Genomic DNA, 21,334 nt, shown 5'->3' with positions numbered 1-21,334 from the left:
GAAATTGTTAAATAAATGACTGAGGAGTCGGCTTTCTGATCTCATATGTATTGGGTTTATCAGGCAAATGTCACTCCTTTCCCAAAAGTGCAAGGTCACTCCCAAAGGGAAAACCCGCTGGAATTGCAGTACATGACGTCACCGTCAGCTGCTCTGTACGCTCTTGTAGGCCAGTTCGAGGACGTCACTAACGCAGCATATTCACTGATTTGCAAAATATATAGATGCGCTACCGCTTTTGAAGGAAAATCACCGTAAGCCCATCCATCTGATTGAAGATTTGTTTCTTTCCGCAGGTGATACAATGTTTACACACACTTTATTGTGACGTTAAGACAAGGAAATGCTGTAAACCAATAACAAGTCAGAAGAAAACGATACAGAAGTGTTAAGGTCTGATCTTCAACAAGAAGTATCCGAGTTCTTTCGAGGTGTACTTTAATCACATGTGAGTATTGAAATTACGATTAATTTGTTAGGCCCTGGAGTAATGTGACGCACTGGAACTACGATTTCGTTCTCACCCTGTTTTTACCCAAGCTAGCTGAAGAAGTAGTCAAATATGTTAGTTACCTTGTTTTATTGTCGAAGGTAGGTAGAATGTCAAATGTGAAAGGAATATGAGAAAAGGAGGTTAGCCTTGTCAGATGTCAGTCAACCCATGTTCTGAGTCGGTAGTCTAGCCTGTTGATCGTTCACGTTATTTTAGAGAATTTTGGGGTTAGTCCCGGCTAGGACTGAAACCCAGGTCCAGCGAAAGCCAACACATTATGCCTCGTTCAAACCAACTGGGAACTCAGCGCTTTCATGACAACGGAGAATTCAGAAGTTGGGAACTCGGGCCTCTTTCTAGAGCGCCGAATTCCCGAACCTTAAGATCACTGGCGTCATGATTTGACCTCGCCCCCCCCAACATTTTTTTTATTTTACCTTTTTATTTAACCAGATAGGCCAGTTGAGAACAAGGTCTCATTTTACAACTGTGACCATGGCCAAGATGACGCAAAGCAGTGCGACACAAACAACAACAACACAGAGTTACACATGGAATAAACAAACGACCAGTCAATAACACAATAGAAAAAAATGAAAGTCTATATACAGTGTGTGCAAATGGCGTGGGGAGGTAAGGCAATAAATAGGCCATAGTAGTGAAGTAATTACAATTTAGCAAATTAAAACTGGAGTGATAGATGTGCAGATGATGATGTGCAAAAAAGTAAATTAAAACAATATGGGGATGAGGTAGGTAGATTGGATGGTCTATTTACAGATGAGCTGTGTACAGCTGCAGCAATCAGTTAGTGAGGGAGATATAAGTCTCCAACTTCAGAGATTTTGCAATTCGTTCCAGTCATTGGCAGCAGGGAACTGGAAGGAAAGGTGGCCAAAGGGGGTGTTGGCTTTGGGGATGACCAGTGAGATATACCTGCTGGAGCGTGTGCTACGGGTGGGTGTTATGGTGACCAGTGAGCTGAGATAAGGCGAGGCTTTACCTAGCAAAGACTTATAGATGATCTGGAGCCAGTGGGTCTGGTGATGAATATGTAGCGAGGGCCAGCCGATTAGAGCATACAGGTCGCAGTGAGTCTGGAAGGAGAGGTTACAGTCTAGCCAGACAACTACAAATACCTAAGTCAAATCAAATCAAATCAAATCAAATTTTATTTGTCACATACACATGGTTAGCAGATGTTAATGCGAGTGTAGCGAAATGCTTGTGCTTCTAGTTCCGACAATGCAGTAATAACGAGCAAGTAATCTAACTAACAATTCCAAAAAAAAAAAACTACTGTCTTATACACAGTGTAAGGGGATAAAGAATATGTACATAAGGATATATGAATGAGTGATGGTACAGAGCAGCATAGGCAAGATACAGTAGATGATATCGAGTACAGTATATACATATGAGATAAGTATGTAAACCAAGTGGAATAGTTAAAGTGGCTAGTGATACATGTATTACATAAGGATGCAGTCGATGATATAGAGTACAGTATCAACGTATGCATATGAGATGAACAATGTAGGGTAAGTAACATTATATAAGGTAGCATTGTTTAAAGTGGCTAGTGATATATTTACATCATTTCCCATCAATTCCCATGATTAAAGAGGCTGGAGTAGAGTCAGTGTCATTGACAGTGTGTTGGCAGTAGCCACTCAATGTTAGTGGTGGCTGTTTAACAGTCTGATGGCCTTGAGATAGAAGCTGTTTTTCAGTCTCTCGGTCCCAGCTTTGATGCACCTGTACTGACCTCGCCTTCTGGATGACAGCGGGGTGAACAGGCAGTGGCTCGGGTGGTTGATGTCCTTGATGATCTTTATGGCCTTCCTGTAGCATCGGGTGGTGTAGGTGTCCTGGAGGGCAGGTAGTTTGCCCCCGGTGATGCGTTGTGCAGACCTCACTACCCTCTGGAGAGCCTTACGGTTGAGGGCGGTGCAGTTGCCATACCAGGCGGTGATACAGCCCGCCAGGATGCTCTCGATTGTGCATCTGTAGAAGTTTGTGAGTGCTTTTGGTGACAAGCCGAATTTCTTCAGCCTCCTGAGGTTGAAGAGGCGCTGCTGCGCCTTCCTCACGATGCTGTCTGTGTGAGTGGACCAATTCAGTTTGTCTGTGATGTGTATGCCGAGGAACTTAAAACTTGCTACCCTCTCCACTACTGTTCCATCGATGTGGATGGGGGTGTTCCCTCTGCTGTTTCCTGAAGTCCACAATCATCTCCTTAGTTTTGTTGACGTTGAGTGTGAGGTTATTTTCCTGACACCACACTCCGAGGGCCCTCACCTCCTCCCTGTAGGCCGTCTCGTCGTTGTTGGTAATCAAGCCTACCACTGTTGTGTCGTCCGCAAACTTGATGATTGAGTTGGAGGCGTGCATGGCCACGCAGTCGTGGGTGAACAGGGAGTACAGGAGGGGGCTCAGAACGCACCCTTGTGGGGCCCCAGTGTTGAGGATCAGCGGGGAGGAGATGTTGTTGCCTACCCTCACCACCTGGGGGCGGCCCGTCAGGAAGTCCAGTACCCAGTTGCACAGGGCGGGGTCGAGACCCAGGGTCTCGAGCTTGATGACGAGCTTGGAGGGTACTATGGTGTTGAATGCCGAGCTGTAGTCGATGAACAGCATTCTCACATAGGTATTCCTCTTGTCCAGATGGGTTAGGGCAGTGTGCAGTGTGGTTGAGATTGCATCGTCTGTGGACCTATTTGGGCGGTAAGCAAATTGGAGTGGGTCAAGGGTGTCAGGTAGGGTGGAGGTGATATGGTCCTTGACTAGTCTCTCAAAGCACTTCATGATGACGGATGTGAGTGCTACGGGGCGGTAGTCGTTTAGCTCAGTTACCTTAGCTTTCTTGGGAACAGGAACAATGGTGGCCCTCTTGAAGCATGTGGGAACAGCAGACTGGTATAGGGATTGGTTGAATATGTCCGTAAACACACCGGCCAGCTGGTCTGCGCATGCTCTGAGGGCGCGGCTGGGGATGCCGTCTGGGCCTGCAGCCTTGCGAGGGTTAACACGTTTAAATGTCTTACTCAAGTCAGAACTGTCCAGAGTAGTTAATCTAGTCAGGCAGGCGGGTGCGGGCAACAATCGGTTGAAAAGTATGCATTTAGCTTTACTAACGTTTAAGAGCAGTTGGAGGCCACAGAAGGAGTGTTGTATGGCATTGAAGCTCGTTTGGAGGTTAGATAGCACAGTGTCCAAAGAAGGGCCAGATGTATACAGAATGGTGTCATCTGCGTAGAGGTGGCTCAAGGAATCACCCGTAGCAAGAGCGACATTGTTCAAATCAAATCAAATTTTATTTGTCACATACACATGGTTAGCAGATGTTAATGCGAGTGTAGCGAAATGCTTGTGCTTCTAGTTCCGACAATGCAGTAATAACCAACAAGTAATCTAACTAACAATTCCAAAACTACTGTCTTATACACAGTGTAAGGGGATAAAGAATATGTACATAAGGATATATTAATGAGTGATGGTACAGAGCAGCATAGGCAAGATACAGTAGATGATATCGAGTACAGTATATACATATGAGATGAGTATGTAAACAAAGTGGCATAGTTAAAGTGGCTAGTGATACATGTATTACATAAGGATGCAGTCGATGATATAGAGTACAGTGTATACGTATGCATATGAGATTAATAATGTAGGGTAAGTAACATTATATAAGGTAGCATTGTTTAAAGTGGCTAGTGATATATTTACATCATTTCCCATCAATTCCCATTATTAAAGTGGCTGGAGTTGAGTCAGTGTCATTGTCAGTGTGTTGGCAGCAGCCACTCAATGTTAGTGGTGGCTGTTTAACAGTCTGATGGCCTTGAGATAGAAGCTGTTTTTCAGTCTCTCGGTCCCAGCTTTGATGCACCTGTACTGACCTCGCCTTCTGGATGATAGCGGGGTGAACAGGCAGTGGCTCGGGTGGTTGATGTCCTTGATGATCTTTATGGCCTTCCTGTAACATCGGGTGGTGTAGGTGTCCTGGAGGGCAGGTAGTTTGCCCCCGGTGATGCGTTGTGCAGACCTCACTACCCTCTGGAGAGCCTTACGGTTGAGGGCGGAGCAGTTGCCGTACCAGGCGGTGATACAGCCCGCCAGGATGCTCTCGATTGTGCATCTGTAGAAGTTTGTGAGTGCTTTTGGTGACAAGCCAAATTTCTTCAGCCTCCTGAGGTTGAAGAGGCGCTGCTGCGCCTTCTTCACGATGCTGTCTGTGTGAGTGGACCAATTCAGTTTGTCTGTGATGTGTATGCCGAGGAACTTAAAACTTGCTACCCTCTCCACTACTGTTCCATCGATGTGGATAGGGGGGTGTTCCCTCTGCTGTTTCCTGAAGTCCACAATCATCTCCTTAGTTTTGTTGACGTTGAGTGTGAGGTTATTTTCCTGACACCACACTCCGAGGGCCCTCACCTCCTCCCTGTAGGCCGTCTCGTCGTTGTTGGTAATCAAGCCTACCACTGTTGTGTCGTCCGCAAACTTGATGATTGAGTTGGAGGTGTGCGTGGCCACGCAGTCGTGGGTGAACAGGGAGTACAGGAGAGGGCTCAGAACGCACCCATGTGGGGCCCCAGTGTTGAGGATCAGCGGGGAGGAGATGTTGTTGCCTACCCTCACCACCTGGGGGCGGCCCGTCAGGAAGTCCAGTACCCAGTTGCACAGGGCGGGGTTGAGACCCAGGGTCTCGAGCTTGATGACGAGCTTGGAGGGTACTATGGTGTTGAATGCCGAGCTGTAGTCGATGAACAGCATTCTCACATAGGTATTCCTCTTGTCCAGATGGGTTAGGGAAGTGTGCAGTGTGGTTGAGATTACATCGTCTGTGGACCTATTTGGGCGGTAAGCAAATTGGAGTGGGTCTAGGGTGTCAGGTAGGGTGGAGGTGATATGGTCCTTGACTAGTCTCTCAAAGCACTTCATGATGACTGATGTGAGTGCTACGGGGCGGTAGTCGTTTAGCTCAGTTACCTTAGCTTTCTTGGGAACAGGAACAATGGTGGCCCTCTTGAAGCATGTGGCAACAGCAGACTGGTATAGGGATTGATTGAATATGTCCGTAAACACACCGGCCAGCTGGTCTGCGCATGCTCTGAGGGCGCGGCTGGGGATGCCGTCTGGGCCTGCAGCCTTGCGAGGGTTAACACGTTTAAATGTCTTACTCACCTCGGCTGCAGTGAAGGAGAGACCGCATGTTTTTGTTGCAGGCCGTGTCAGTGGCACTGTATTGTCCTCAAAGCGGGCAAAAAAGTTATTTAGTCTGCCTGGGAGCAAGACATCCTGGTCCGTGACTGGGCTGGATTTCTTCTTGTAGTCCGTGATTGACTGTAGACCCTGCCACATGCCTCTTGTGTCTGAGCCGTTGAATTGAGATTCTACTTTGTCTCTGTACTGACGCTTAGCTTGTTTGATAGCCTTGCGGAGGGAATAGCTGCACTGTTTGTATTCGGTCATGTTACCAGACACCTTGCCCTGATTAAAAGCAGTGGTTCGCGCTTTCAGTTTCACACGAATGCTGCCATCAATCCACGGTTTCTGGTTGATATATACAGAGGAAAGTGTCTGAGAATTGAACCCTCTGGTACCCCCATAGAGACTGCCAGAGGTCCGGACAACAGACCCTCCGATTTTACACACTGAACTCTGTCTGAGAAGTAGTTGGTGAACCAGGCGAGGCAGTCATTTGAGAAACCGAGGCTGTTGAGTCTGTCGTTAAGAATACGGTGATTGACAGAGTCGAAAGCCTTGGCCAGGTCGATGAATACGGCTGCACAGTACTGTCTCTTATCGATGGCGGTTATGATATCGTTTCGTACCTTGAGCGTGGCTGAGGTGCACCCGTGACCAGCTCGGAAATCGGATTGCACAGTGGAGAAGGTACGGTGGGATTCGAAGTGGTTATTAACTTTGCTTTTGAAGACTTTAGAAAGGCAGGGCAGGATGGATATAGGTCTAGAGTGTCACCCCCTTTGAAGAGGGGGATGACTGCGGCAGCTTTCCAATCTTTAGGAATCTCGAACGGTACGAAAGAGAGGTTAAACAGACCGGTAATAGGGGTTGCAACAATGGCGGCGGATAATTTTAGAAAGAGAGGGTCCAGATTGTCTAGCCCAGCTGATTTCTACAGGTCCAGGTTTTGCAGCTCTTTCAGAACATCTGCTATCTAGATTTAGGTGAAGGATAAGCTGGGGAGGCTTGGGCACGTAGCTGCGGGGGTTGCGGAGTGGTTGGCTGGGGTTGGGGTAGCCAGGGGGAAATAGACTAGTGTCCTAGAATTTTTTGGAGTTGGAGCTACAGGATGCAAATTTCTGTTTGAAAAAGCTAGCCTTTGCTTTCCTAACTGACTGCATGTATTGGTTCCTGACTTCCCTGAAAAGTTGCATATCGTGGGGACTATTCGATGCTAGTGCAGTCTGCCACAGGATGTTTTTGTGCTGGTTGAGGGCAGTCAGGTCTGGAGTGAACCAAGGGCCATATCTGTTCTTAGTTCTACATTTTTTTTGAAAGGGGCATGCTTATTTAAGATGGTGAGGAAATTACTTTTAAAGAACGACCAGGCATCCTCTACTGACGGGATGAGGTCAATATCCTTCCAGGATACCTGGGCAAGGTCGATTAGAAAGGCCTGCTCGCAGGAGTGTTTTTTGGGAGTGTTTGACAGTGATGAGGGATGGTTTGACCGCGGACGCAGGCAATGAGGCAGTGATCACTGAGATCCTGATTGAAAACAGCAGAGGTGTATTTGGAGGGCAAGTTGGTCAGGATAATATCTATGAGGGTGCCCATGTTTACGGATTTAGGGTTGTACCTGGTGGGTTCCTTGATAATTTGTGTGAGATTGAGGGCATCTAGCTTAGATTGTAGGACTGCTGGGGTGTTAAGCATATCCCAGTTTAGGTCACCTAACAGAATGAACTCTGAAGATAGATGGTGGGCAATCAATTCACATATGGTGTCCAGGGCACAGCTGGGAGCTGAGGGGGGTCTATAACAGGCGGCAACAGTGAGAGACTTATTTCTGGAGAGATTAATTTCTTAAATTAGAACATGAACACAGGGGTGTCAAACTCATTCCATAGAGGGCCGAGTGACTGCTGGATTTTGGTTTTTCCTTTCAATTTGTGTGCAATTAAGACCTACAACCAAGTGATGGGAGTTCCGAACTAATCAGTGACCTTAATTCATCAAGTACAAGGGAGAAGTGAAAACCAGCAGACAATCGGCCCTCCAGGGAATGAGTTTGACACGTGCCTTAACAGTCAACCAGTGTTTCCTAAACTCGATCCTTGGAACCCAAAGGGGTGCACGAGCTTGATGATTAGTTGATTATTTGAATCCGTTCTGTAGCACTAGGGCAGAAACGAACACATCCACCGAGGTTGGAAAACAGGTGAGTTACACCAAAAGGTCTGAACCTCTTGTAGAGTTCGCTAGGTGTTGCTTTAACATCGCAACAATATATAATCAGTTTATTAAATGACATGAAAAGTGGCCAGCCAACTCCGTCAGGCTGCAGGCCTCTCTCTGATTGGCGCTGTGAGGAGCCGCCTAACACATGACAGCTGCTGATAAGATGATTCAATAACGGATATTGCCCAGTGTACATGATTCATCGGGCAATAGTACTCCTTCACACCTCTGACAAGGCGTGTGGTGTTTGCTGTTTTGATGCATGCAGCTCTAGAGAATATAGAGTGTGATTGTCCTAGCACGGGCCTTCCCTCGAATCCGAGTCCCTGTTCTCATTCTAGCGTATTCCATGGTCTGAGAATCTATTGTCCACTTGCATGTCTCCACACCGACTCACCTTGCTGTAGAGTGATGGCGTCCAGCTCCCACATGGTGAACGGGGACGTCTCCCGGGGTCCGAGCTCCCACCCCGGCCACAGCCCCACCACAGGAACCCTGGAGGAAACGCTGCAGCAGATGAACCGCCTCATCCAGGAGAACCGAGACCTGAAGGGTGAGGCATGGAGAGGGGACCAGAATGTGGTTCAGCCTTAAAGCTCATTGAGAATCTACTGTATGGGTCGGAGACATTAGGATGTTACGTCATATGAGGTTCTGATTGTCTTGCAATGGCGGATGATGTTATTGACTGCTCTGTCCGTGTGTGTTTCTGTGTGTTTTTACAGTAATGTACTCTCTGTGTATCTTCCCCTGTAGAGGCACTGAAGCAAACCAACGTGTCGATGAAGGAGCGCTTCGAGGGTTTGTCTGTGTGGAGGGAGAAGCAGAGGGAGGAGAAGGAGTTCCTGGAGGAGAGGCTTGATGAGGCGCGTGGCCGTGTGGAGGCCCTCTCCTCGCACAACCAGGAGCTTAGCATGAAGGTGGAGGAGCTGGAGGGTGAAGGGAAGGGACAGGTGAGAGAAAGGGAAGGCTAATGTTCACAAGGTTAGTGCTCTGGCTAGACCAGACATCAGTTTATTAATAGAGAAATGAATGTTTGGAGGATGAATGATTGTCTGTAGTTTTAGCTAGATTTTGTATAACAAAAGAAGAGACTTGGAAAATAACAATGGAGTGTTGATTTATTTACATGTGTGTGTGTGTGTGTGTGTGTGTGTATGGGTATAATGCTGGGCAGACTTTTGTCTTATCTGTGCTGTGTCACCTCCAGGCCGAGACAGCCAATCAGAATGCAGAACTGGAGGCGCTGCATGCCCAGCTGGTGCGTCTGCAGGCAGAGAAGAGTGACCTGGTGGCCATGAACTCTGAACTCCAGCTCAAGACAGGTCAGGGGTCAGAGGACGACTCCTTCATAGAGATCAGGATTGCTGTGAGTAACACTCACTCACTCCATCCATCCATATTATAAGGGTGTGTGTCCTGACTTTAGCACTGCTGTGTGTGTGTGTGTGTGTGTAGAGAGATGATACTGGAAAGTACCTGTATCATAATGAAAGGGACCCCAGGTATGACATGAGTGTATCCAGGCAGGAGTCTGAGGAGCTGACTGTCAGCCAGCTGCTCCAGTCCCTGAGGAAGGAGACCCAGAGGGTGGAGAGGCTACAAATCGAGCTCCAGGCTACCAGATCCAGGTAGGCCGCATTTCTGCCTGGGCTTTATGTTTGGGTGGAACCGAAAACTGATGTTCCTATGTCTTTCAGAATCACAGAGCTGGAGGTGAAAGAAACTAACACGGAGAGCTCCACACAGACCTCACTACTGCCAGAGGTGGTTTCCCCAGCACTAGCCAACACAGCATGTGGTACTGAGCCAGAACCAGAGGAGGAGCCCCAACAGAACTCTGGGAAGGAGAAGGTAGATACACAGATAAGCTCTTACCCAGCCTGTCTCTCACCCTGTAAGAACAGGGAAGTTAATGAGATTGAAATGTATTAATCTACAATATGTAACAGGGATTTTCCAGGTGAATTAAAGGAGTTACAGAGAAAGTAAATCAATGTGGTTTAATACAAGTTGCAACAGGGAGACACCTCCAGCACAGAAGCAGAGAAGCAGGACCTTATATTCTAATCTCACAGCACCAATGTTCTGTAAACACCCACCGAGGGGCTTGTAGGAAGTCACAACATCAGCTGCTACAGAGTCAGTGTCACAGAATACAATAACAATCAGCGTCCCCTGTCCTCATACCTCCAGTCTGGTGTCAATCACTATCAGATATGAACAATCCATGACATTCAGTATCAAGTCTAGTGACCACCAACCAGAAAGTTTCCCAAATAAAACACTGGAAATCATGTGTATTACAAAACGAGAACATAAATATGCTTAGCATTGTTAATTACTCTTAACTGGATATTAACTCTTCATCTTATATTTCCCCATTACAATGTCCTAACCCTTAGCTTCTTGATCAGAACTGTCAGTATGTTGGACTGTTGCCTGTTCTGTGTCAGGCTGCGTCAGAGGTGGAGGATCTGAAGGCTCAGATGATGACTCTGTTTAATGAGCTACAGCAGGCTCAGAGCAAACTGGATGAGGCAGAGGGCTTGAAGATGAACCTGCAGGACAGGTGAGCGAGACGGCGAGAGGGAGAGCTACATAGACAATGAAAATGTGCAAACTATGCTAACCTTTGCTCATTCCCTTTCCCCCAATACCACCCTTTCGCTTTGCCTCTATCCCTCTGTCTTTCTCTATCTCCCCATCCCTCCCTCTCTCTCTATAGATGTAGGGATGTGGAGCGTGACGTGGTGACTCTGAAAGCCCAGCTGGTAGAGAAGCAGGAGGTACAGAGTGAGAATGACAGACTGAAGCTGCAGGTGGACAGTATGAAGGCCCAGAGCCAGCTAGAGCAGAGGAAGGCTGGAGAGGAGAGGTGGGACGGCAGTCAAGCATGCACACACTCTGACATATGCCTACTCCATCTGACACTATTGGGCCCCTTGGGTGGGGTCTTGGGACATAAATTCCCTGCTCCTCTTTTGAAATCATCCCACTCCCCCCTATCGGTTTTCACAGGTCGGTGCCATGAGTTTCTATATCTAAATAATATCTTAGTCGTCATGAGTCAATTGCCCCTCCTCCCCTCCTCAGGACTAACCTGACCCAGCTGAAGGATGCCTACACCAAGCTATTCGAGGACTACAATGAGTTGAAGCAAGAGAGCAAGAACAGAGAGGTGACCACACTACTTAGCCTCTGTTAAACAGAAATCAGTCTAATTTGGCACGTTGCACTGTTTTGTCCTTTGTCAAAATGGCATGGTGAGGAATCTGACCATTGCCCTCTGTGTGGCCTCCAGCCACTGGTCACTAAGGAGGTGGGAGACCTGCAGACCAGACTGGACGCAGCAGAGAAGGCCCTGGCTGCTAAGCAACAGCAGATAGATGTTATGAAGCAGGAGATATGTCAGAAGGAGAAGGAACTGGAGACCATCTCTGTGTTCCAGGCTCAGGTAGGTTTTCTGTGTGTGTTCTCCATCTAGTTGTGTGTGTGTGCGTGTGTGCTCCATCTAGTTGTGTGTGTGCTCCATCTAGTTGTGTGTGTGTGTGTGTGTATGTGTGCGCTCCATCTAGTTGTGTGTGTGCTCCATCTAGTTGTGTGTGTGTGTGTGTGTGTGTGTGTGCTCCATCTAGTTGTGTGTGTGTGTGTGTGCTCCATCTAGTTTGTGTGTGTGTGTGTGTGCTCCATCTAGTTTGTGTGTGTGTGTGTGTGCTCCATCTAGTTTGTGTGTGTGTGTGTGTGTGCTCCATCTAGTTTGTGTGTGTGTGTGTGTGTGCTCCATCTAGTTTGTGTGTGTGTGTGTGTGTGTGCTCCATCTAGTTTGTGTGTGTGTGTGTGTGTGTGTGCTCCATCTAGTTTGTGTGTGTGTGTGTGTGTGTGCTCCATCTAGTTTGTGTGTGTGTGTGTGTGTGTGCTCCATCTAGTTTGTGTGTGTGTGTGTGCTCCATCTAGTTTGTGTGTGTGTGTGTGTGCTCCATCTAGTTTGTGTGTGTGTGTGTGTGTGCTCCATCTAGTTTGTGTGTGTGTGTGTGTGTGTGTGCGCTCCATCTAGTTTGTGTGTGTGTGTGTGTGTGTGTGCTCCATCTAGTTTGTGTGTGTGTGCTCCATCTAGTTGTGTGTGTGTGCTCCATCTAGTGGTGTGTGTGTGTGTCTAGTGGTGTGTGTGTGTGTGTGTGTGTGTGTGTGCTCCATCTAGTGGTGTGTGTGTTCTCACACTTGGAAAAAGGTTCAAACATTCTAATTTAATTGCACTGAACTCTGTGTGAACAGTTTGGAGTTCTACAGTAACTTAAAAGTGACTGTCAGTGAAGGAAGTTTCTTTGTTAAACCAGTAGTTAAATGAAGGCTAAGTACCCTCCCAAAAAATTTTAACAACTGCTTATATTTTCATAAAGTGAAATAGGTGCATCTTTAAAAAATAAACATTTTTGTTTACTTCTACTCTGACTCAGTGGCTTGATATGAATATGTAATGGGGGAAATTATTAAATGAAACACAAGAAAGAAGGCAATAGGCAATCTTTACTCTAGAATGGAATAATCAGCCGTAATATCAGCAGTTTGATGTCCGTGTGCAGTACTGGTATCTCCAGCGACGATCTCTGAAAATCCACAATACATTTTGAGGTAAACATTCTCGTTGTTGTTAACCTCCCCCCCCCCACACCCCCCACACACAAAAATCACAGTAGCTGTTGACTCGACAGCAGTAGCACTTCCACCTGTGATGGACCTCATACATGTATAGTATAACACACTGATCACAGTCAGGATTATGTCAAACCTGGATTCAAATATTTGTTTTCTTTCAAATACTTCAGCTGCATTTGATGGACCCAATGGAATAGTCCCAAAAGTGCAAATGATGCTCATATGGCACTCCAAGCAGGCTAAATCAACCTCTCAAAGTATTTGAAAAAAATAAACAACTACTATTTGAACATAGGATCTGGTAAACGGTGAGGTCTTCTCACCTCAGTCACACACCTTATCCTCATGGCGGTTGAAATGATAGCTGTTCATCCCGGTGAGGACATAGTTTTTGGGGAATTCAAAGGTGAACTCCTGGTCGAAGTCATTTATGTAGGGAGACCAGTGGCACTCGGGCTCATAGACAAACGTGTCTTTGCACTCAAAGCCCCACAAACGGTCTTCATAGGTGTTGTTATGCTGACTGAAATTAGATATGTGCATTGTCATGGATCTATTAAATGGTTGAATTGATTTGAAAACAAACATAAATTGAAGGTTTAATTTGTTGATATGCCCAGTATCAACAGTGCAATACAGTGCAGCGCACCTAGCAGTGTTGTAGTACTCGAGACCAGATATTGAGTGTCTCGGTCTTGGTGTCGGATACATTTGTACTCAGTCTAGGACAGTGAGGACTCATTAAATTCTTCCCGAAACCAGCAGAGTAAAAAAACAACCACATCACCAGACCAAATACACTGCTCAAAAAAAATAAAGGGAACACTTAAACAACACAATGTAGCTCCAAGTCAATCACACTTCTGTGAAATCAAACTGTCCACTTAGGAAGCAACACTGATTGACAATAAATTTCACATGCTCTTGTGCAAATGGAATAGACAAAAGGTGGAAATTATAGACAATTAGCAAGACACCCCCAATAAAGGAGTGGTTCTGCAGGTGGTAACCACAGACCACTTCTCAGTTCCTATGCTTCCTGGCTGATGTTTTGGTCACTTTTGAATGCTGGCGGTGCTTTCACTCTAGTAGTAGCATGAGATGGAGTCTACAACCCACACAAGTGGCTCAGGTAGTGCAGCTCATCCAGGATGGCACATCAATGTGAGCTGTGGCAAGAAGGTTGCTGTGTCTGTCAGCGTAGTGTCCAGAGCATGGAGGCGCTACCAGGAGACAGACCAGTACATCAGGAGACGTGGAGGAGGCCGTAGGAGGGCAACAACCCAGCAGCAGGACTGCTAGCTCCATCTTTGTGCAAGGAGGAGCACTACCAGAGCCCTGCAAAATGACCTCCAGCAGGCCACAAATGTGCATGTGTCTGCTCAAAAGGTCAGAAACAGACTGAGGGTGGTATGAGGGCCCGACGTCCACAGGTGGGGGTTGTGCTTACAGCCCAACACCGTGCAGGACGTTTGGCATTTGCCAGAGAACACCAAGATTGTCAAATTCCCCACTGGCGCCCTGTGCTCTTCACAGTTGAAAGCAGGTACACACTGAGCACGTGACAGACGTGACTGAGTCTGGAGATGCCGTGGAGAACGTTCTGCTGCCTGCAACATGACCAGTTTGGCGGTGGGTCAGTCATGGTGTGGGGTGGCATTTCTTTGGGGGGCCGCACAGCCCTCCATGTGCTCGCCAGAGGTAGCCTGACTGCCATTAGGTACCGAGATGAGATCCTCAGACCCCTTGTGAGACCATATGCTGGTGCGGTTGGCCCTGGGTTCCTCCTAATGCAAGACAATGCTAGACCTCATGTGGCTGGAGTGTGTCAGCAGTTCCTGCAAGAGGAAGGCATTGATGCTATGGACTGGCCTGCCCGTTCCCCAGACCTGAATCCAATTGAGCACATCTGGGACACCATGTCTCGCTCCATCCACCAATGCCACATTGCACCACAGACTGTCCAGGAGTTGGCGGATGCTTTAGTCCAGGTCTGGGAGGAGATCCCTCAGGAGACCATCCGGCACCTCATCAGGAGCATGCCCAGGCGTTGTAGGGAGGTCATACAGGCACGTGGAGGCCACACACACTACTGAGCCTCATTTTGACTTGTTTTAAGGACATTACATCAAAGTTGGATTTAATTTTGAGTGTCACTCCAAATCCAGACCTCCATGGGTTGATAAATTTGATTTCCATTGATCATTTTTGTGTGATTTGTTGTCAGCACATTCAACTATGTAAAGAAAAGTATTTAATAAGAATATTTCATTCAGATCTAGGATGTGTTATTTTAGTGTTCCCTTTTATTTTTTTGAGCAGTGTATTTACATTCCTTTCTGGAAACATTAAGATAGTCTTTATATCTATTATAGACATGTTTCTGCAGTGGTGAACCTATAGATCTTCAGTGTGTGACAGTGGTGAACCTATAGGTCTTCAGTGTGTGACAGGTTAGTACAGTGGTGAACCTATAGGTCTTCAGTGTGTGACAGGTTAGTACAGTGGTGAACCTATATACCTTCAGTGGTGAACCTATAGATCTTCAGTGTGTGACAGGTTAGTACAGTGGTGAACCTATAGGCCTTCAGTGGTGAACCTATAGGCCTTCAGTGGTGAACCTATAGGCCTTCAGTGGTGAACCTATAGGCCTTCAGTGGTGAACCTATAGGCCTTCAGTGGTGAACCTATAGGCCTTCAGTGTGTGACCGTGGTGAACCTATAGGTCTTCAGTGTGTGACAGGTTGGTGATTGTGAAAGGACAGCAACTGTAATACTAGTGCACTCATGTAGGAGGGTGGACTTTTTATAAAACACGAAGGGCCAGTGGTGTAGTGCAGGGTATATGCAGGTATCTAGCTTCTGATGGCATAGGAATGGATGACTTGGCTAGCTAGATCTCCCTTAGAGACCAGCAAAGAAAAATCCAGATTGGATCTTTTCTATTTAGTATTAAACCTTTCCAACAAAAATTTAAGAGATTTAAATTAGAAAAATTGAAAAGAATAATTATCATGTTATTATTTTATAAATCCTTAGCCCTTGTCTAAAGGCTTAGAAGGCCATTGTTCCCCAATGTGTTTGGGTTAGTAATATTTGTAGAGCGGCTCTATTTTCTCTCAGCATGCATTTTTTAAAAACTTTTCTATATGTCTAAAGAATCTATATGTTGTTCTGAAATATGAACACAGATATACTGGACATTTTGAACTCTTGTGGTGGTGATTTGACACAATTACAACCATGGTCTTGAATTGGACATTTTCCGGTCTTGACTCTCTCGCCCACCCTCCGGTCTTGAATCGGTCTCGCTTTAGGTGGTCTTGAACACAACACTGGCACTTACTGGTCTATGCAGCATAATGAGATCATTTTGTTCATAATTGATGAAAAGTAGAACAGCACTAACGATTAGAGAACATGTTTCATTTTGGGAATCAGTCAGTGAAAGTGCTGTGCAAAAAGAAAGGACACTTTGGTTGAATATTGATAGTAGGCTAATTTAGTGCCTTTTCTCCCCTTTTTTATGTAAGAGATGGATTGTCTAGAAGGGCAGTTAAAATGTAAGGGCTGGTCAAATTGGTTTTCCCATCGGAGGCCTGCAACACACAAGCAAGGGCACAATAACTGAATAGTGAATAATTATAACTGAATAATTATTATGTAAATTACGCAAAAGGCATAATCATATGGTAATGGTAGTCTGCATCTCCTAGACATTTTGGTTACTCACTCTTCATGTATTTTGGCTGTAAGCCAATTATAAATGTTTTCCTGATAACCTCTTACACAAAGAAATGAACACTTCCTTCAGCCTACAACTTAAAACAACAGCAGCCCGTTGACCAAGACACCAGCAAGAAGCAGAATATAGAAATTGGCTCAATTCATGGCTTCTCTGAGACGTGTGGTCTTTTTAACACAACAGCACAAGCAAGGGTAATGATCAATTTATAGAGCCACACCCAAGCAGTGTTCTTGGGCCATGTACTTTGGTAATTGTTGTTTGTATTGCTGGCATTATTCCAAGTTTTGTTTCTGAGAAATGTTTCAAAATGGACATTTTTCATAAATTATCCCTCTTTATGGTTTAAAAAAAGTATTTTATTCCCCAGGGGCTTATTGGTTGGCGCTTCCATACTTCTACAACAATTTAAAGAACATCGAACACTACATTCTGTTGATGGCATTAATCTGTACAACAATACAGCCACACCTTGTAATCATTGACACGTATAGACAAATGTTTTTCTGTGATTGGGTCATTTTTAATCATGTGTTTTGTGTGCGTGTTCGTTTTTTTTTGTCCAGGCGGAGGTGTACTCCTCTGACTTCTACGCGGAGCGAGCAGCTCGGGAGAAGATTCACGAGGAGAAGGAACGTCTGTTTGCTCAGCTGGAGTTTGTCAAGAAACAGAACACTCAGCTACAGGACGAGATGGACTCACTGGGCAGGTGCGCATCAGATTACATATTGATGATGTGACCACAGCCTGGTCATATTAGGTGACGTTCACTGCTATTTTGGATCCACCGCCTGACTACAACTGGTTTCTGTAGGCAATCTCTGAGCGATATGCAGAGAAGACACATGCCACGTGGAGGCAACATGCAGGGAGCCAGAGGTACAGGACAGTACAATGCTTTAAGTCATTCACCTTGCTGAGAGAACAGGGCTTAAGCCAGGGCACATCATATTGTTTTCTGCCAATTAAATGTTCTCGTATTTATTTTATCACGAAAACACTCTGCTCCTCTTCACCCCATCAAATTATTTACAACAATGATAATTACATAATTTATGCTGTGTGTGTACAGTTGTGGCCAAAAGTTGAGAATGACACAAAGTTTGCTGCTTCGGTGTCTTTAGATATTTTTGTCAGATGTGACTATGGAATACTGAAGTATAATTACAAGCATTTCATAAGTGTCAAAGGCTTTTATTGACAATTACATGAAGTTGATGCAAATAGTCAATATTTGCAGTGTTGACCCTTCTTTTTCAAGACATCTGCAATCCGCCATGTCATGTTGTCAATCAACTTCTGGGCCACATCCTGACTGAAGGCAGCCCATTCTTGCATTATTAATGCTTGGACTTTGTCACAATTTGTGGGTTTTTGTTTGTCCACACGCCTCTTGAGGATTGACCACAAGTTCTCAATGGGATTAAGGTCTGGGGAGTTTCCTGGCCATGGACCCAAAATATTGATGTTTTGTTCCCTGAGCCATTTAGTTATCACTTTTACCTTGTGGCAAGGTGCTCCATCATGCTGGAAAAGGCATTGTTTGTCACCAAACTGTTCCTGGATGGTTGGGAGAAGTTGCTCTCGAAGGATGTGTTGGTACGATTCTTTATTCATGGCTGTGTTCTTAGGCAACATTGTGAGTGAGCCCACTCCCTTGGCTGAGAAGCAACCCCACACATGAATGGCCTCAGGATGCTTTACTGTTGGCATGACACAGGACTGATGGTAGAGCTCACCCTGTCTTCTACGGACATGATTTTTTTCCGGGTGCCTCAACAATCGGAAAGGGGATTCGTCAGAGAAAATGACTTTACCCCAGTCCTCAGCAGTCCAATCCCTGTACATTTTGCAGAATATCAGTCTGTCCCTGATGTTTTTCCTGGAGAGAAGTGGTTTCTTTGCTGCCCTACTTGACACCAGAACTTCCTCAGTCTTCACCTCACTGTGAGTGCATCTGCACTCACCTGCCTGCTGCCATTCCTGAGCAAGCTCTGTTCTGGTGGTGCCCCGATCCCGCAGCTTAATCAATTTTAGGAGACAGTTCTGGTGCTGGCTGGACTTTCTTGGGCGCCCTGAAGCCTTCACAACAATTTAACCGCTCTCCTTGAAGTTCTTGATGATCCGATAAATGGTTGATTTAGGTGCAATCTTACTGGCAGCAATATCCTTGCCTGTGAAGCCCTTTTTGTGCAAAGCAATGATGATGGCACGTGTTCCCTTGCAGGTAACCATGGTTGACAGAGGAAGAACAATGATTCCAAGCACCACCCTCCTTTTGAAGCTTCCAGTCTGTTATTCAAACTCAATCAGCATGACAGAGTGATCTCCAGCATTATCCTCGTCAACACTCACACCTGTGTTAACAAGAGAATCACTGACATGTCAGCTGGTCCTTTTGTGGCAGGGCTGAAATACAGTGGAAATGTTTTTGGGGGATTCAGTTCATTTGCATGGCAAAAAGGGACTTTGCAATTAATTGCAATTCATCTGACCACTCTTCATAACATTCTGAAGTATATGCAAATTGCCATCATACAAACTGAGGCAGCAGACTTTGTGAAAATTAATATTTGTGTCATTCTCAAAACCTTTGGCCACGACTGTATATAAGGGAATATCGTTACCATACCACTGTGTGTCTGATAGGTGGTGATGCCAGGGACTGGCAGCAGCAGGGGAATATACCGGAGCACGTCTGCCCCAAGTGTAACGAGATCCTACCAGACCTGGATAGCCTGCAGATTCACATCATGGACTGCATCATCTGAGCCTTCATGATAGTCATCAGCAACAACAAAGACAACTGCCGCAGATGCACCTTACTCTGATTCTTCCTCTACTTCATCATCCCATTTATGGCAGAGTGAAATGCAGCCTTTATGCTCTAAAAAGTGCATTTATTTTGCAGTTCACGGCTATGTTGCTCTGGTCTATGTTTTAGAACATATAACTATAATATAAAATGTATTCTTACAGTGCACAACTAGACACATAATTTTTTTTGTTTAGAGGGGTGAAAAACATCCTGTAAAATGTATCACATTTAATATACTCTTAGGTGATAAATGGAGAACTGGAATTTGTATTTTTAGTTTGGTAACTCGTTTATTTTCTTATGACAGCTGTCTGTCACATAGTTTAGAATGAACTCTTTAGCAAGAAACGACTTGGTTTATTAAATGCTTATTATGGATTTTCGGGTGGTTTAATTTAATCCAGCTGTAACTCAGTTTCGATGAAGGTTATGAATAGATTATGATTACAGCATAGACATTTCCTTTTGAATAATTCAACAGAGGGAAGGATGCCCAAGACAGTTTGTTGTTTTTTGTAAATGTATATTGTACATACATTTTATCCATCATCATCATGGTTTGTACATTTAGAATTAAACCTATGTAGCCTGCAGGATGTATGCCTATGCAAGGGAGTGTACTGTTTTAGCTAACTACTAACTTCTGTATCCAGATGGATTCACAAATCCTGTGACTCTGTAAAATAATTATGAAAATATGTAATAAAGGTTATTGGTACAGTAGGCTGTTTCTGTCTCTTTGTTGCACACACATCTAGAATATAAAACTCTTGTTGCACCTGAAAAAATGCAACATGAGAGTACCCACCATGGATATGGAACAGAATCGGTTTATATCTATGGTGTAAAGCAGCTCGAGCTGCAACAAACACTCAAACTGGACAGTTTTATCTCAATCTCTTAATTCAAAGACTCAATCATGGACACTAACTGACAGTTGTGGCTGTTTTGCGTGATGTATTGTCTCTACCTTCTTACCTGTTGTCGGTGTCCAATGTTTATAACCTGTTTGTGCTGCTACCATGTTCTGCTGCCATCTTGTGTTGCTACCATTATGTGTTTGCTGCCATGCGATGTCTTAAGTCTCCATGTAGTGTTGTCTCTTGTCGTGATGTGTGTTTTGTCTTATATATATATATATATATAATGCCGTCATTGAATTTGTTCTTAACTGACTTGCCTAGTTAAGTAAAGGTTAAATATCTTCAGATGTTTGTTCCGTCAATGCAAATCCGGGTTCTTTGGGACTCACCTTTATCTGACCTCTTAACTCTTACCTTCACCATTCAAATTCAATATGGTCTTGATCCCGGATCCCGGATAGCACAAACCATGTTTGTTGACATTCACCACCTTTGTGTATATATTAGCACAGCGGCTGTTGCCTATATATAAATGAGCCATGCCTATTTTAGAGACACCAGTCAATAAAATGAAATGAACGTATCAAATGTGGATAATAATTACAACAACAAAAATGTAAATTAAGTATACACTAGGGATAAATTTATGATTTTATTGGCGATATGCGAGTAATTTGCAGCTGTGTGAAGTAGTTTTTTGGGGTATCTGTATTTTACTATTTGTGTTTTAGACAACTTTTACTCCACTACATTACTAAAGAAAATAATGTATTTTCTACTCCATACATTTTCCCTGACACCCAAAAGTACTTGTTACATTTTGAATGTTTAGAAGGACAGGAAAATAGTCTAATTCACGCACTTAAAGAGAAAATCCCTAGTCAACCCAACTGCCTCTGATTTGGTGAACTCACTAAACACAAACGCTTTGTTTGTAAATCTTGTCTGAGTGTTGGAGTGTGACCCTGATTATCTGTACATTTAAGCAAACCGCCTGGTTTGATTGATTGATTTCGATAGTTAAGGTATCTTTACTTTTACTAAAGTATGATAATTGGGTCGTTTTTCCACCCCTGGTGATCTGTGAGAGGAAACGTCTACAACAAATTATTTAGACAGGCGAAATAGTAGCCGCTATTCTATTTGACAGGGGTCCTTCGTTTGGCGCCAGATTTCAGTTCTTTCTCCGTAGTAATTTGAAGAAACGAAGATAGCTACCTAGAGAAGTGTCTGAAACCATCAAATAAGGTGGACAACATAATTATTTGCAAGAAAATGTCGTTTTCTTGGTCAATACACAAAAAGTATACAATCGACAACGTAAT

General features: G+C 44.9%; 1 protein-coding gene across 4 annotated transcripts; it reads left to right on the top strand.

Annotated features, from left to right (window-relative positions):
• The first annotated feature begins 298 nt into the window (after window positions 1-298).
• On the top strand, window positions 299-19,869 carry LOC112216928 (optineurin). Of its 4 annotated transcripts, none has more exons than XM_042300259.1 (13): window positions 299-448; window positions 8,335-8,480; window positions 8,684-8,880; window positions 9,138-9,296; window positions 9,386-9,558; window positions 9,628-9,781; window positions 10,384-10,499; window positions 10,656-10,805; window positions 11,024-11,108; window positions 11,232-11,384; window positions 16,895-17,037; window positions 17,143-17,207; window positions 18,978-19,869. In XM_042300259.1, exons 2-13 carry the CDS (start codon window positions 8,339-8,341, stop codon window positions 19,097-19,099), a joined length of 1,659 nt encoding a protein of 552 aa, XP_042156193.1. In that variant the 5' UTR covers window positions 299-448; window positions 8,335-8,338; the 3' UTR covers window positions 19,100-19,869. The 4 variants fall into 4 exon arrangements, with proteins under 4 accessions (XP_042156193.1, XP_042156192.1, XP_042156191.1 ...); XM_042300258.1 differs by having other exon boundaries at window positions 10,345-10,499; XM_042300257.1 differs by having other exon boundaries at window positions 10,333-10,499.
• Window positions 19,870-21,334: the final 1,465 nt, after the last annotated feature.

Source organism: Oncorhynchus tshawytscha, linkage group LG17 (genome assembly GCF_018296145.1).
Source record: "Oncorhynchus tshawytscha isolate Ot180627B linkage group LG17, Otsh_v2.0, whole genome shotgun sequence".
Taxonomy (NCBI): Eukaryota; Metazoa; Chordata; class Actinopteri; order Salmoniformes; family Salmonidae; genus Oncorhynchus; species Oncorhynchus tshawytscha.
This window is presented reverse-complemented; position numbering and strand designations above follow the sequence as displayed.